Source organism: Nycticebus coucang, chromosome 7 (assembly GCF_027406575.1).
Source record: "Nycticebus coucang isolate mNycCou1 chromosome 7, mNycCou1.pri, whole genome shotgun sequence".
NCBI classification, from domain to species: Eukaryota; Metazoa; Chordata; class Mammalia; order Primates; family Lorisidae; genus Nycticebus; species Nycticebus coucang.
The window spans coordinates 115267795-115283813 of NC_069786.1; the positions used below are offsets into that span (position 1 = coordinate 115267795).

General features: G+C 50.3%; 1 protein-coding gene across 9 annotated transcripts in view; it reads right to left on the reverse strand.

Moving 5' to 3' along the window:
• TNS1 (tensin 1) overlaps positions 1 to 16019 on the reverse strand; it is a 218177-nt gene that overhangs the window by 178006 nt on the left and 24152 nt on the right. For all 9 annotated transcript variants that reach the window (XM_053598389.1, XM_053598392.1, XM_053598391.1 and 6 more), the window contains one exon: positions 9330 to 9444. In XM_053598389.1, coding sequence (XP_053454364.1) covers positions 9330 to 9444 — 115 coding nt within the window. Of the gene's footprint in view, positions 1 to 9329; positions 9445 to 16019 lie in introns of those variants that run through there.

Below are 16019 nucleotides of genomic sequence, written 5' to 3' on the forward strand. Positions count from 1 at the left end.
GATCCTTCAATACCTACTTCCTGTCTCTCTTGGATAATCAGGTGCTCAAAGATAGTCCCTCCTTTCCTGTGCTCCCAGAATCTTCAGCTCACAGGCTTAGAAAGTTCTTGTCACCTTACAGGATTAAATATTCCTTTATGATTTGCTGTCCCCACCAACCCCACATCCAGCTGCTTCTCTGAGACAAAAAAGGGTGGTTCTGTTCAACATTCCAGCTTTGTACCCTGCCTCTTCCCCCAGCACAGGGCCTGATTCACAGATGGGGCTCAACAAATGTGAAGGAAATTTCAAATCAGAAGAATTCTCCTCAGTCTAAACCCCTGGGACAAGGGTGGGTAGAACAATACAAGTGAGGGTGGGTAAGCCCCACTCTGGCACCAGCCCCTACAGGGAGGGGCAGGCCAGGACTTGGGAGTCCGTGCTAGCTGCTTTGAACACCACCTGGCCTAGTAAGGAGGGTGGGGGACTGGGGGGTTGAGGGAATTAACTGACCCTTCCCTCACTCATCTGCTGACACTGCTGTTTGTCTACACACTCCCCACCTGGTGGCATGCAGAGGGACTGTCAGCTCCAATGTAGTCATGCACTTGCTGTGTGATCTGGGCCAGGTCACTTAAACACTCTGAGCCTCCATTTCTTCATCTGTAGGTGAAAACAGCATCTACCTCACAGGGCTCTTGTGAGGATTAAAGGAGGCCTAGAAGTTATGCTTGGCACAGAGTGTGCTGTATGGAAGGGTAACCTGCTCTCAGCGGCATCTTTATCACCTTTGTTTTCACTGTTATTATACAGAAGAGCCCCCATCTGCTAGACAAGAGACCTAGATTCCAACCCTGAGTGCTTTCATGTAGCTATCTGACTGAAGCAAGTCATGCATCTCAGACTCCATGTCCCCTGAATGGCAGCTTCCCAGGTGAACTGGGCCCCCACCCTTGCCTTCATTTGATGGCTAAGTGCTTAAAACACCGAGACTTTATAAATTAGTTGGAATGCATTGGGCTGAGCAGATCTCCCCAGGGGCTAGGATTTCCACCATGTCCCACATTTATTCACCTGCCTTAACCTTGAAGCCCCTGGCTTTTGTGCCCCTGCAACAGGTGGTCTCCCAGCCTTGTTCCACCTGTGAGAGCCTGTGTAACATGGCCAGTCTCATTTCTGCTGTTGTTTGAATATGTGTGTCCCGCCTAAATTCATACTTTGGCACCCACTGTGATAGTATTACAAGGGATGTGAGTCCTTTAGGATGTGATCAGGCCATGGGGACTCTGGGACCTTATGGATGGATCAGTGCCCTAATGAAAGGGCATGAGGGAGTGAGATAGTCTTTTTTTTTTTTTAATTAAATCATAGCTGTGTACATTAATGCAATCATGGGGTACAATGTTCTGGTTTTATATATAATTTGAAATATTTTCATCAAACTGATTAACATAGCCTTCACAGCATTTTTTTAGTTATTGTGTTAAGACATTTATATTCTACACCTAGTAAATTTCACATGTACCCTTCACATGTAAGATGCACGGTATGTGTGGTCCCACCAATTACCTTCCTTCCACCCATCCTACTCCCTTCCCTCCCCTCCCTCTCCCCTTTCCCCTTCTTCTTGGGCTATAATTGGGTTATAGCTTTCATATGAAAGCCATAAATTAGTTTCATAGTAGGGCTGAGTACATTGGATACTTTTTCTTCCATTCTTGAGCTACTTTGCTAAGAAGAAAATATTCCGGCTCCATCCATGTAAACATATAAGAGGTAAAGTCTCCATCTTTCTATAAGGCTGCATAATATTCCATGGTGTACATATACCACAATTTAATAATCCATTCGTGGGTAGATGGGCACTTGGGCTTCTTCCATGACTTAGCAATTATGAATTGGGCCTGCAATAAACATTCTGGTACAAATATCTTTGTTATAATGTGATTTTTGGTCTTCTGGATATACACCTAGTACAAGAATTGTAGGATTGAATGGCAGGTCTATTTTTAGATCTCTAAGTGTTCTCCAAACATCTTTCCAAAAGGAACATATTAGTTTGCATTCCTACCAGCAGTGTAGAAGTATTCCCTTTTCTCCATATCCACGCCAACATCTCTGGTTTGGGGATTTTGTGATGTGGGCTAATCTTATTGGAGTTATATGATATCTCAAAGTAGTTTTGATTTGCATTTCTCTGATGATTAAGGATGATGAGCATTTTTTCATATGTCTGTAGGCCATGCACCTGTCTTCTTCAGAGAAGTTTCTCTTCAAGTCCCTTGCCCACCCTGAGATGGGATCACTTGTTCTTTTCTTGCTAATATGTTTCAGTTCTCTGTGGATTCTGGTTATTAAACCTTTGTCAGAGACATAACCTGCAAATATCTTCTCCCATTCTGAGGGCTGTCTGCTTACTTTACATACTGTGTTCTTGGCTGTGCAGAAGCTTTTTAGTTTGATCAGGTTCCAGTAGTGTATTTTTGATGCTGCTTCAATTGCCCGGAGGGTCCTCCTCATAAAATATTCGCCCAGGCCAATTTCTTCAAGAGTTTTCCCTGCACTTTCTTCAAGTATTTGTATAGTTTCATGTTTTAAGTTTAAATCCTTAATCCAGTGAGAGTCTATCTTAGTTAATGGTGAAAGGTGTAGGTCTAGTTTCAATCTTCTACAGGTCACTAGCCAGTTCACCCAACACCATTTGTTAAATAGGAAATCTTATCCCCACTGTATGTTTTTAATTGGCTTGTCAAAGATCAAGTAACAGTAAGTAGCTGGGTTCATCTCTTGGTTCTCTATTCTGTTCCATACATCTACCTCTCTGTTTTTGTGCCAGTACCATGCTGTTTTAATCACTATCGATTTACAGTATAGTCTGAGGACTGGTAGTGTAATACCTCCTGCTTTGTTTTTATTTCTGAGTAATGTCTTGGCTATTCAAGGTTAAGATAGTCCTTTTTGCCCTCCCTTTGAACCTTCCACCATGTGAGCCCACGGCATTTGTCCCCTCCAAAGGATGCAAAAACAAAATACCATCTTGGAAGCAGAGACCAGGCCCTGCTGGTCAAATCTGTGGGTGCCTTGATTTTGGAGCTCCAGCCTCCAGGAACTATAAGCAGTAAAAATTCTGTTGTTTGTAGTTTTGGTGTAGCAGCCCAACAGACTAAGACTCTCCATTGATGTCACCACCCATGTCTTCCTCCAACCAGGAGAGGAGGAAAACCAGGTTCCAACCCTGAGAATGTGCCAGAGGCTATTGGGAAACAGTCAGTCTGTGGGTGACAGGGACACTCACTCTGCAAGGTACTATTTCTCACTGAGTGGATAGAGGTTGGCAGGAGAAACCCAGCCTTCCCTTCTCCCAGCACCTTTCAGATGCCTGAGTTCTCCACACATGTCAGGATCAACCCCACCCCAGCAGACCATGGCCTCCAACTCCCACAGAAGGCCTAAAAGTCACAAGCCCACCTACAGCACCCTCCTGAGCCAGCACTCTGGTGCCCTGGAGGAGTGTCTTGTCAAACCTAAACTCCATGGATTCCCAGGAACTCATCTCCACCAGGAGATCAACACTGTCCCCACACAACAGTATCCAGTGGTGGCCTGAGAGGAGCAGAGAGCCCCATAGTTAGGAGGGTCCCTTGGGTTACCTGCTGGGGTGGAGAAACACCCCAGCTCCAGCCCTTGGCCTCTGCTCTTCTCAGCTAGGCCACCGGTACTCTGTCCTGGGGTGGCTTCCTGCCTCTCGGAACACAGGAAGCCAACATTGTTGAGATCTAAATGGCCTTTTCCTCCTCGACTTTAGTTGGAAAATGAGCACATAGCCTCAGTGTGCACCTGACCCCGGCAATAACTGCTCATATGCCTTGTCCAGCTTCAGCTCCTTCCCCAGCTGGCAGGAAGACAGGCCTGGATGCTCACCTGCTCACCAGCCACTCAGCTCTGCTCTGCCTATCCACTTCCAGGGCCCAGACTAGGGGTGTGCAGTGGTTAATTTCATGAGTCAACTTGTCTAGGCCACGCTACCCATATATTTGGACAAATGCATTCTAGATGTTTCTGAGAAGGTATTATTTTTAAATGAGATTCACATTTAAATTAGTAAACTTTGTGTAAAACACATTATGCTCCGTAACGTTGGTGGGTCTCATCCAATCAATTGAAAAACTTACCTAAGCCATAATGAATTCTGCCAGCACACTGCTTTTGGAATTGACCACAAATCTTCAGACGGATTTTGGACTTTGCAAGTCTCTACAATCACACTAGCAAATTCAATTCCTTAAAATAAATCTCTATCTCTCTCTCTATCTCCACACAACCTATTGGTTCTCTTCTTCCAGAGAACCCTGACGAATGTCTCAGGAGGTGGTCTGAGGGCTGACCTGGCTCTCAAGTAGGAACAAGAAGAAATCTTCTCTAGATCATCCCATCTGGTGGCTTTCAAACTTTGATTTTTGCAGCCAAACTCTTCGTGCAGATGGCCTCGTTGTATGTAGAATCACTGATGTCAGTTAAGATTTACTGAATCCTTGCTAGGGGCCAGGCTCTATTGTGAGCCTTGCACACATGCATATATTATCTTATTTAACCCCCACAGTAACCTGATGAGGGACGTACTGATGTTCGCCCCCCCTTTATTTTATTTTGTAGAGACAGAGTCTCACTTTATGGCCCTCAGTAGAGGCCGTGGCCTCACACAGCTCACAGCAACCTCCAACTGCTGGGCTTAGGTGATTCTCTTGCCTCAGCCTCCCAAGTAGCTGGGACTACAGGCACTGGCCACAATGTCTGGCTATTTTTTTGTTGTTGCAGTTAGGCTGGGACCGGGTTTAAACCCGCCACCCTCGGCATATGGGGTGTGGCACCCTACCCACTGAGCCACAGGCACCGCTCTGTTCATCCTATTTTAAAAGTGAAGAAACTGGGGCGGTGCATGTGGCTCAGTGAGTAGGGCACCAGCCCCATATACTAAGGGTGGTGGGTTCGAACCCAGCCCTGGCCAAACTGCAACAACAACAACAAAAAAAAAAAAAAAAGAAAAGTCTTAAAGTGAAGAAACTGAGGCTCAGAGAGGTGAAGCAATCTGCCCAGGTTCTCAATGGTAAAGGTCAGAGCTGGTATTTGAATCCAGGACCTCTGAGCCAAGTGCCAGGCTTTTGGCCTAACATATTTAACTCCTAAAACCACAGCTGTTCTGACAGAAGTGGGCAGGGGTTCCAGAACCCTGACACCTTAAGACTTCCTTTGCATTTCATATCTTTCCCACCCTCTTGGACCCCTAAAACACTCCTTTGAAACACAGTTTACAGCCTCTGCTCTAGTCTAGCTCCCTCATTAAGAGAAAAGGGAAAGCCAGGCTCAGAGAGGTTAAGTGTCTCACCCAAGGTCACACAGTCAAGAAGTGGCCAGCCAGATCTAGAAACCCAGAGTCTTCCCACCCTGCCAGACAGCCTCTAATAGATTCAATGAGGTCTTCAAACACAGGGGAAGAGCTGGAGTCCCCAGAGAGATAATGGAGGGAAGGAGTTCCTGGAAACAAGTTTTCCCTGAATTTAACCAATGAGGCTTTCTGGGTCAGCATTTCCTATTAAAAGCTCAATTGTCTTTCCAGGTACATCCTGCTCAAAGGAAACTGCAAATGACTATTTCCCTCTGACCAAAAGGCATTGAGAAGGATAAAGATCCAAACCATTTCCACACAGCACCCCTTGGGCTCCTGAGCTGACATTCTGGTCTCTTCCCTTGGGTCTCAGCTTGGCGGGAGACTAGGGCCCTTGAGCAAAGCTCTGAGCCCATCCAGCCTCCCTCTGGGGACTCCCTTAGAGCACTGTTCCAGGGACCTGTAGGTAACTCACTATCTGGAATAAAGACCCAGCCTACATGTGCCTTCCCTGCTGAAGCCTGACAGTACATGGCTGCTGAATCAAACCTGTGTCAGCTTTGCCAACATGGTCTATGATTGTCCGACTGTGTCCATCTTCTTCAGTATGGACTGGCTCCCAGCACCAGCACCTGGCATGGCATCTAGCCCAGAGGATAGCTCAGCTCATGACTGTGGGATGGATGCATGGTACCTGGAGGAGGTGAAGTGGCAGCCTGTGCTGGGCAAATTATCCTGCCTTTGTGGACTCCAACCAGGGGATTTTTCAAGACCCTAGACTGTCTAGGCCTCATTGAGCTTTCTTAGTTCAGCCTCCTCAATCATAGATGAGAAATCTGAGGCCCTAGATGTGAAGAGACTTATCTAAGGTCACACAAGTTGTGAGAGGCAGGACCAGAAATAGAGCCCAGGCCGCTAACGATGTCCCTCTGCCTCTTGTCCTCTCATTTTCTCAGCCACCAGTATATGCCTCACACAGAGCTTTAGTCCCTAGCATTAGGACCCCACCCCCACCCTCAGTTGCACAGTAACCTCCAGAGACAAAGGACAGGTTTCTCTTCACCCTATAGCACACAGGAGACAAACACAGCACAGTAAGACTTTCCCAGGTCTCCCAGAATGTCTTTCCCTGTATGTCTATTACACCCATGTGTCCTGCCCCCTCGCTTCCTTGTCTGTCTTTGAGTCTCCCAGAACCAGGACCAGACCTTGAGCTCCTTGCCTCCCTTGCCCACCCCTACTGTCATATTACATCAAATGAGAAATGCAGGAGGGCAGGAAGAAGAAGAATGGTCCACGCTATAGAGCCAGGCAGCCAGGACAGAAAGGACAGATGTCCTAGTATCTCCAGGTATAGGAAAGTTTCCTCATTGCCCTCTGCCTCCAGCAGAAGTTTCCTCAATGTTGCAAGTCCCATAGAGACTGCAAATCCAGGGCCTTGGTATACGCCGCTCCACCCACCACTCCCAGCCGCTAATCCAAGTCTTGCTGGGCTGAGCTGAGACTTAAACACTACGAGGAACCAGAGAGCAGAACAAACCTTTGGGCTTCAGGAACAGACATGGGCCCTCAGCCAGGATACAACCCATACAACCACACCTGGCAGCCCTGGAGGGATGGGTGGGTGGGCAGGGAAGATGGTCTGTCCACCTCCTGCCACCACAACTTCTTGGTTCCAAAGACAGAGTTGCTCCACTCCTGCATTCCACAGTGATCCCAGGGGTTCCCAACCTTGCCCCCAGCCCGGGAGTCTCAGTCCTCATCCTGAGGTGCGCTTGGCCTGTACAGACAGGACACTTCTTCCTTCCTTCCCGCTGGCCTGTCGTCTCCACCTTCCATGGCCCAGTCCTGACACCTGGTGGTGCCTCTGGAGCATAGCCCTAGCTTCCTTCCCAACTCCCCACCCTGCACCAGGGCCCAGCCAGAGCTGCCAAACCAGCCTGGCCACCCACCCTCCCCACTGGCTCATACCGGCAGGGTCAGGCTGGGCTCTGGGTGAAAGGACGGCCACTTTGGAAGCGTACCATTCTCATAGAGTCAATCCCCCTCCTCAACTCCAGCCCCCAGGCCAAGTCAACTGGGGGACCTAGAACAAGGGGCCACAGGAGGCTTCAGCAAGACATGTGCCCAAGGTCATACAGTGAGGTCCCCAGGGCTTCCTCCTGCCCCACCCCTGGGGCTGCCTCCTATCACCGCAGCCCCCTGGGATAATGGGAAGACACTAGGGGGAGAGCCAGAATCAAAGTTAGGCAGCCTCTGAGTGCAGGGCAGCATGGGGGACTGTTATACAAATGAAATGCAAAATCTTGCTCTCTACTATTCTTCTGTGACTTCAACCCTGGCTCCCCCCACACACACACACACCCCGCCAGAAAGAACCCGCCAGACTTCTTCAGAGGAGGGTGACACCACGTGGCCGATCTCGGTATTGCAAAATTTCCTTTGGGCCCCTAAACTCATGCTGGGTGTCCCAGCCCTTCCGTTAAGGTTCCTGGCAGACCTTGCCTAGAATGCCCTCCACACACATTCACACATACTCACACTCACAGGCTTCCACTCCCACTCCTACCTCCAACACCCAGCTGAAATGTTTTCTATTCCCCAAGAGCATAGACCCTGAAAAACCCACTCCACCCCAGTCAGCTTGGTGCCTTGGCAGGAGATATGACCCCTCTCAGCCTCAGTTTCCTCCTCTGTAAAATGAGGATGACACAAGTGCCTTCCTGATGCTGTCAGCATCAGATAAGGTCATGACTGTGAGCACTTGGGCTTTACAAATTGCTCACTGGACTCTGACACCCAGGTCCCAGCCCACTGGGACATCAGCATAGAGAGAGGTAGAGAGAGTCATGTGACAAAAAGCTCCAGGGCTACAAAGAACGTGGGCCAGCAGGGCCTATTAGACACAGCCCACATGGTCAAGGTTTATACAAAGAGTGTGGGGCTAGGGTGGGAGCCCTGGGGCAGAGAGCTGGGCAGGGGCTGACCCTGTGGGCCCTGCAGCCCTGGGAAGGGGCCTGTGCTTTGTCTTGCAGTCATGGGGGCTCCCAAAGACTTTACCCCAGGGGCCTGCTGACATAACCAGCCCCATTGGAAGCTGGTGGGGGGGTGGATGGCAGAGAGTAGCTCAGGAAAACAGGAGAAGGCAGAGCTGAGGCACTTGTCCAGGTGAGAGATGACGGCAGCTGAGCTGGAGGAAATGATGCCAAGCTGGGTGTCTTGAGCTGTCCTTGGGTGCCTGGTGACTGATAGGATATGAGAGAGAAAGAGAGGGGGCCCTCTAGTGAGGCAACTGGATGGATGATGGTGTCAGTCTCTGAGACTGGGGACAGAGCCTCCTGCTGATGTCACTGAGTGATCTGGGACAAGACACTGACTTCTCTGGCAACAGTCTCAGCCAAGCACAGGCTGTGCCAGAAGCACGTGAGAATAGAGATTGAAAGCGCAGCAGCCAGCATGTCCTACACCAATTCCGATTCGGGGCCTCCTAAAGTCACCCCTAAACTGCCACAGGGGAGGATTGTGGCTTGCCTTCTATGCAGGATTCCCAGTGCCAGACACATGCCACCCACATCCACACACTCAACCAGATGACATCCATGTGACCTCCAGGTCCTTCCACAAACCCTCCACACGGCTTCCACATGCCGATGACGTACTGTCTACGTGCCACACACACCCTCAACACACCATCCACACACACCTTCCAGATGCCAGTCACATGCCATTGGCGTTAGCACACTTTCTTCTGCCATTCACACGTGTATGCCAACACAAGCTACACGCCGTTTACCACCTGCCATGCCCACCATACCAGCCTACATGCTCGTCATCCAATGAACTCTGTCAGAATCCTTCTGCAGATGAGAAAGGCACCAGCTTGGACCCCCAGGACATGTGCACAACAGAGTCCCAGACTTGCCTGGGCCCAGCCATCTCATCCCCCACAGCCTGGCCAGCCACTCACCTTTGCAGGTATAGCCCTCCCGGGTGATGACCTGGCGGCAGATTCCACAGGGCTTCACCTTCTTAAAGGTCTTCACCTTGAAGTGGTGTGTCTTGGGGGCCTCCAGATCCTCCGGCTGTGGGAGGAGAGGCACAGGGTCAGTGCTGGCAGGAGGCAGGGGTCCTGGGGAGAAGTTGGGGGGCTGGGAGAGGTAGGCAGTGACTGGGAAAGGGATGGCAAGAATCCGTCAGGGTCCAGAGGAGGGAAGGAAACCCAGGGATAGAGAAAGGTCTCATCCCAGACTCCTAGACTCAGTGGGGCCCAGGGACTGAGCCCAGACAGCAATTAGCACAGCCTGGCATCCAGAGACCACAGTCCCCTGCATGGCCTCCCACTGTTCTTTTCCTTGTATTCACTGTCTCATTAAGGCACTGCTTACACACAGTGATGCATACTCAGTTTAAATGTAGTGCTCGACACAATTTTACATATGTCCATCCCACAGAACCACACCCCGGAGGCTCCCTCTACACCCCTCATGACAATACTATTGTGACTTCCATCACCAAAGAGTCATATTGCCTGATTTTCGCACTTCATAGATAAGGATGCATCTGGTGTGTGCTCTCAAGTTCTCTCACCCAACCTCAGGTTCAGCCCTACGGTTGCACCAGCAACAGCTCCTTTGCTGTTGCTGCGTCCCTTCATATGAATGTGCCAGTCTCTCTGCCCACACTGCTACTGATAGGCCTTGACTTCTCTGACCCAGGGCCTCAGAATGCCATTTCCCCCTTCTCTCCCCACCACCCTCACTCCCACCTCCTACCTCAGCCCAGAAGGCTTCTTCCATCTTTATGTTTGTTTTCTATTCTTTGTATTATGAAACTGTGGCTGTATTGACTAATTTATACCCTGTCACATGGGAGAGGAGAAGCAGGTTGGTGACCCAAGCCCTCCTCTGTGTCTAACTTGCAGTGAAGCCCTGGGCCAGTCACCACCTGCCACCACTACCACAGGCCTCAGTTTCCCTCCTTTGGCTGGCAACACACCCCTTTAGTTACGATGGTCTGTCCTTTGCAACCACATATGGGGACACACTCTAAGCTGTAAAGCTCTGCACTGTCATCACCTGCCTTGGGGGCCCCAGCACAGGCAGAGCTGTGCGTGCTCCCTATTCTGAAGGCTCCCCAGAAGAGGGATCCCTACCCCAAGCCCTCGACCAGAGGTCTAACTGCATTCACTTCCCAGCAGCAAGGGCTGGGGGCTAGACACAGGACCCAGCAGCTGCCTCTTTCCCCTCTCCAGGCACAGACCCTTGTGACATCCCTCTGCACTCTCAAGCACAGAGAGACACATCACAGCCCTGTGGGAGTTGGAGAGGACTCTCTTCCACATCCCCTCCTTGTACACGCTCCAGAGCCCCCAGCTCTGAGATACGGACTGGGAGGTGACAGTGAATTCAGAGGAGGAAAAGTGGCAGCATCTCACAGCCCAGTGTCAGGGTCTCCGGCATGGAGACCCCACAGAGGGGAGTGCTGGCTGACAGAGACCAAGCCACAGAGACACAAAACAAAACACAGGCAAAATGAGATCAAGTCTAAGGGGGTGGAGGGAGAAGCAGACAGAGACACAGCAGCAGAGAGACAGAGAGAGGAGAAAGACCAAGATCAAGGCAGAGATAAAGGCTGACAAGCACACCCAGACACTGAGAGACACACACAAACTAGGAAGGGGGCCAGACGATCAAAAAGGGACAGAAGGACACAGGAGCATCCAAGGTCAAATCTGGGAAGATCTGAGCATCAAAGTACATAATGATAGGACTGGCATTTAAATGAGTCCATACTGACAGAAAGAAATGCAGTCATTGCCTCATTACAACATTTTGGTCAACCACAGACCAGCATATACCATGGTGGTCCCATAAGATTATCATACTGTATTTTTACTGAACCTTGTTCAGATACACAAATATTTGTCACTTTGTTACAGCTGCCTACAGTATTCAGCACAGTGACATCCAGTACAGGTGTGTAGCCCAGGAGCAATAGGCTAGACCATATAGCCTTGGTGTGTAGTAGGTTTGTGTAAGTTCACTCATGAAATCACCTAAGGATGCATTTCTTGGACCCTATCCCCATTGTTAAATAACCATGACTGTAACTAAATAAATTGAAAGTTTAATGAAGCACAGATATTTACCTCATCTCAAAGCACCCACCCTACACAGTACACTTACACATTACAAAGGGGGGAAAAAGTAACTTTTCCTGGCAGACTCCACTTTAATCAAGTGTAATCAAGTGATGGAAGTAACATTACCAGTAATGGGATGAATGGAAGTCGTGAGCCACAGACGGGGCACTGGGAACAGATATTACTCCTGCCACATTCCTGCCAAAAAGCCACTACCAGAATCTAATCATAAGAAAGCATCGGGCCAACCAGTAGGAGGGACAGTCTACAAATTAAATGGCCTAGAATCTTCAAAAGTGACAAGAATATAAAAGTCAAAGAAAGACCAAGGTGATTTCTACACTGAAGGAAGCTAAGAGATGTGACAACCAAAAGCAAGGGCTGGTTCTGAGCTAGAGTCTGTTGATGACCATAAAGGACATCACTGGGACAACTGGAAGCACCCATGGCATCTAGATTAGAAGGTACTAAGGTATCCATGTCAGTGCCTGATTTCGATGGCCGGGCCAGGTTGGTAGACATCCTTGTGGGAAAATCAAGTAAGCATTTAAAGGTGGTGGGCCATGCCAGCCACCTACTCTTAAATAGCTTAGAAAAAACCTGTTGCACTGTATTTTTAACTTCTCAGAACTTTGAGATTGGTTTGAAATTCTGAAAGAAAGATAGACAGACAAATATTGGGTCCAGGGGAGCGGAGACAAAAGCCAGGGTGGAGGTGGGGAGGGTAGACCGTGGGCAAGCAGACCCAGCACTGCTCCCTGGTGGCAAAGGAAGGCAGCTGAGCTCTGCCGGCCAAACTCTCTAGGGCCATTGGGTTCTGACATTCCTGAGAGCTGGATTCTATCGTCTGGATTCTAGGAGCTTCATCTGGGGATGGGGTAAGGGTGGGAGCAGGGCAATGACCAGCTCAGGACCCCATTCAGTTCCCCATCCCAGAGGGAAGGGCAGAGAAGTCCCCTCCATTCAGAGTGTCACCTCTCCTGTTTTCTGATCTCAGGCCCTAACTTGGGGCCTTCCTGTCGATCTGTCACAGATGCTCCAGGGAGGGGGTGCAGGCTAATGCCAACTGCAGCAGCCAGGCCTGGAGTGCAGGAAGGAGAATGGAGGGGACTCGAGATTCGGTTTATGGTCTGTCTTTGGGAGACAGACAGGAAACCCTAAAGCCAACTTTCCCAGTTCTACTCTGGTACCTCCCAAGCCCACCTCATCCCACTAAGTCAGGCAGAGCTTCCCACCACAACTTATCCCCCTGCTAAACTGTCTCACTAGCAAATGCCCCTGCTTATCACAGGGGCCCCAGGGTTGCCGGCCCAGCTCCATAAAATCTGAGTTTACAAATCTCATCCCCCACACCCAGGGCCTGGAGAGCAGGGACTGGGTTTCAGAAACATCTCTGCCCCAGGGCAATGCCCCAGGACATTCTCACCCCTCACTCCACCTAGTCCTGGCTCTGGTTGAGGGAGCACTGGGATGGGAGTCTAGAGTCCTGTTTTCTGGGCTTCGTGGCCTTGAAAACATTGCTGGCCTTCTCTGGGCCTCAAATGAAAATGGGGTGTTTGGACCAGATAGACTAACTATAAACAAAGAGGAAAAACAATGGGACAATCCCTTTGGGAAAAATGAACTGGCGGTAATGGAGATGGGAAATGCTGATGATTACAGAGCAGAATCAATGAGACTTCAACCCTCTGAGGAGAGACTGTGACACCCTGGTGGGAGTGAGGGACTAGCTCTGCCACCTCCAGGCAAGTAGCCCCAGGATCTATTGGCCTCAGTTTCCCCTATAAAACGGGTGTCTCCTCATCCCCCTCAAAGAGTCATTGAATAGGTTTGATATTTCCTAGGATGCGGGGGGAGAAAGTCCAGGGTGGGTTAGCCACCCATCTTCGGAGCTGCCATTGCAGGAAGGAACCAGACGTATTCTGTGATGCTCAGAAGGCAAAACAAAAACCAGTGAGAAGAGCTACAAGGGGGCATCATTAGACTGACAAGGAACAAAAACTTCTTAACAATCAGACATTAAAATCGGAGCTAAGAAGAAAACCAGGGTGTCTAGTACCCACCCTCCCCCTTCCTGGGGATGCTCTGCAGGTCCAGGCAAAGGATGTGAATGAGCCCCTGAAGTGCAAAGTGCCACTGAAGGGTAACTGTTATGCCAATGGTCATCACTTTTCCTGACAAGTGGCAGAGAGCTTCACACACACACACACTCACATTCACCCTCCCCTCTCTGGTTTTGCTGGCTCCAAAGGGACCTGGAGAAAACTAGGGGACAGAAGGAGGTATGGCCACTGCAGGAGCTGCGTGGACACCCCAAGACCACCTCCCTAAAGAGCCAGAGCCCAGACAAGGGCAAGGAGCCCAGCCAGGAAGTCCTTCTTCCCCTCGCTCCAAGCCCAGAGCCCTAGCCCTGCCACAAGCCCACCCAGCACCACAGAGCTTTCCTGGCCCCTGGGCATCCTCTCCCTTCCCTCCCTCCATCTAGCCCAGACTGCCTGCCAGAGCGGCCCCGCCAGAGGGGTGCGGCACATCTGGCTTGGATAGCCTTGGCGGGAGTCCTTGGCCCTGGGTGGAAAAGGCTGTTTGTGGTTCCTCCCTGCCCCATGGGGCACAGCAGCCGTGGGTGGGGTGGTAAAGAAAGGGGGTGACAGCCCCAGCGGTCCCCAGCTCATGAGCTGCTTTCCAGGACATTGCTCCAGCACTGCCCCCACAAGGTTCCCTATGGTCAAACAGTCCCAGGGGACATGGGGAGAGGACAGAAGTCTTTGAGCTGGGGAACAACATACAGTCTGGGAAAGGGGGCACCACAGCTGGGCCTGAGGTGGCCCCAAGTGGTCAGCTCCACCTGCCTCGGCCTCCTGGACATCCCTCCAGCCTCATCCCATCACCCTCAATCTGGGAGACCTGGTGGGCAGCAGCTGGCATCTCTGCAGAGAGACACAGATCCCCAGGGGAACTGTGGGCTGGCTTCCAGGAGGCCCATGGGCACCTTGAGTTCCAGCTGCCGCCCTCTCACCTCACACACACAGAAGCTCCTGTCCCATCCCCTAACCAGCTAATGGCTTGACCGTGTTCTTGTTCGCCCCGGGTGGAAAACTCTGAGTCACTTAGCTTCTTCCTGCCCTCCCTTGACACACAGACAACCAGTTGCCAAATACTGTGAATTTTGCCTCCTAAACATTCTCATCCTCCTGTGCTTTTTAATCCCACTGCCTTTGCCCTATTTGAGACCTTGTTACTTCTGCCTAGGGCAGTTGCAACAGCCTCCTGGGCCCCAACACAAGGCCCCTTCCTAACCACAGCCCCATGAAGCTTCTCAGAAGCACAGCTAGCTACAGCTCTGTGGGGTCAGTAACACCCCATTCACCCCAAAATGCTGCCATAACTTTCCCCATGCCCAGGATAAGCCCTGCCCTCCCTTGAACCAACAGAGGAAGCAGCATCCGCCCCTACCCAGCCCACTCTGTCCTGCATCCACACAGACTGCTCCACACTGCCTGGCAGCTCCCCACTCCTCTGGACTGCTGAGCCCCTGCTCGGTTGTTCCCTCTGCCCAGAATGTCCTTCCTCTTCTGTCTGCTGGTTCAGTTTCCAGGCAGGCATCCTCGTAGGTCTAACTCAAACCTCATCCTGCAGAGGATCAACCCGGACACCAACAGCCACTGTCAGAATCAGTATCCCCAACTGCTGTCTGCTTTTCTTATTTTGAAAACTATAAAAACTTTGGAAAAGATGGACCTGTGCAAGCCCTTCCCCTGGACTCAGTAACCGTCCCCGTGTTGTCACTTCAGCCCTCTCTGGCTTTCTCTGTCCTCCAAATAGCCCAGTGCAGTAATGACGCTCGGGAATTCAGCAGGGAGGGCAGGGAAGGATGATGCAGTCCTGTTGTCTAATGTGCACTTCGTATCCTAATTCCCTGCTACCCACGATAGCAGATTACAGCTGGGCCTTTGTTTCCTGTTTTCATTTTTGATTCAAGGTCCAGTTAGTAGTGTGCATCTCTTTAGATGCCGGGTCTTTTTTCCTTTAATCTACACACATTATCCACTTTTTCACTGATGTTTTAAAAAACTTCAGGGCAGGCGATTTGCACCATGTTTCTCAATTTGGATTTGCCTAATTGTTTCCTTATGATTCAATTCAGGCTATCATTGCAGGGAGGAATATCGCTTTGGTGTCCCCTGCTTTCCTCCGTGGCTCTGTCTTTGTAGCCCATCACTGTACCGGTACGTTCTAACTGCTCCCGCACTTGTTAGCCAAAAAGTTGCTGAACCACTCTTTGCCTCATTTTACTAATCCATCGAATGGGATAGAGACCACTCAAAAGGTGGTTGTGAGGATAAAATAAGATAATGCCAGGAAAGCTGGTAGAAAAGGTCTGGCACACAGCAAGCCCTCAGCAGAGGTAGTTGGGATCGTCGTCATCCCTGTGTACACGTGACCACCTGCTTCTGTCTGCACACACTTCTGCTCCATGTCCTCCGTGTCTGAAGGATCAGATGAATGGAGGTGCTG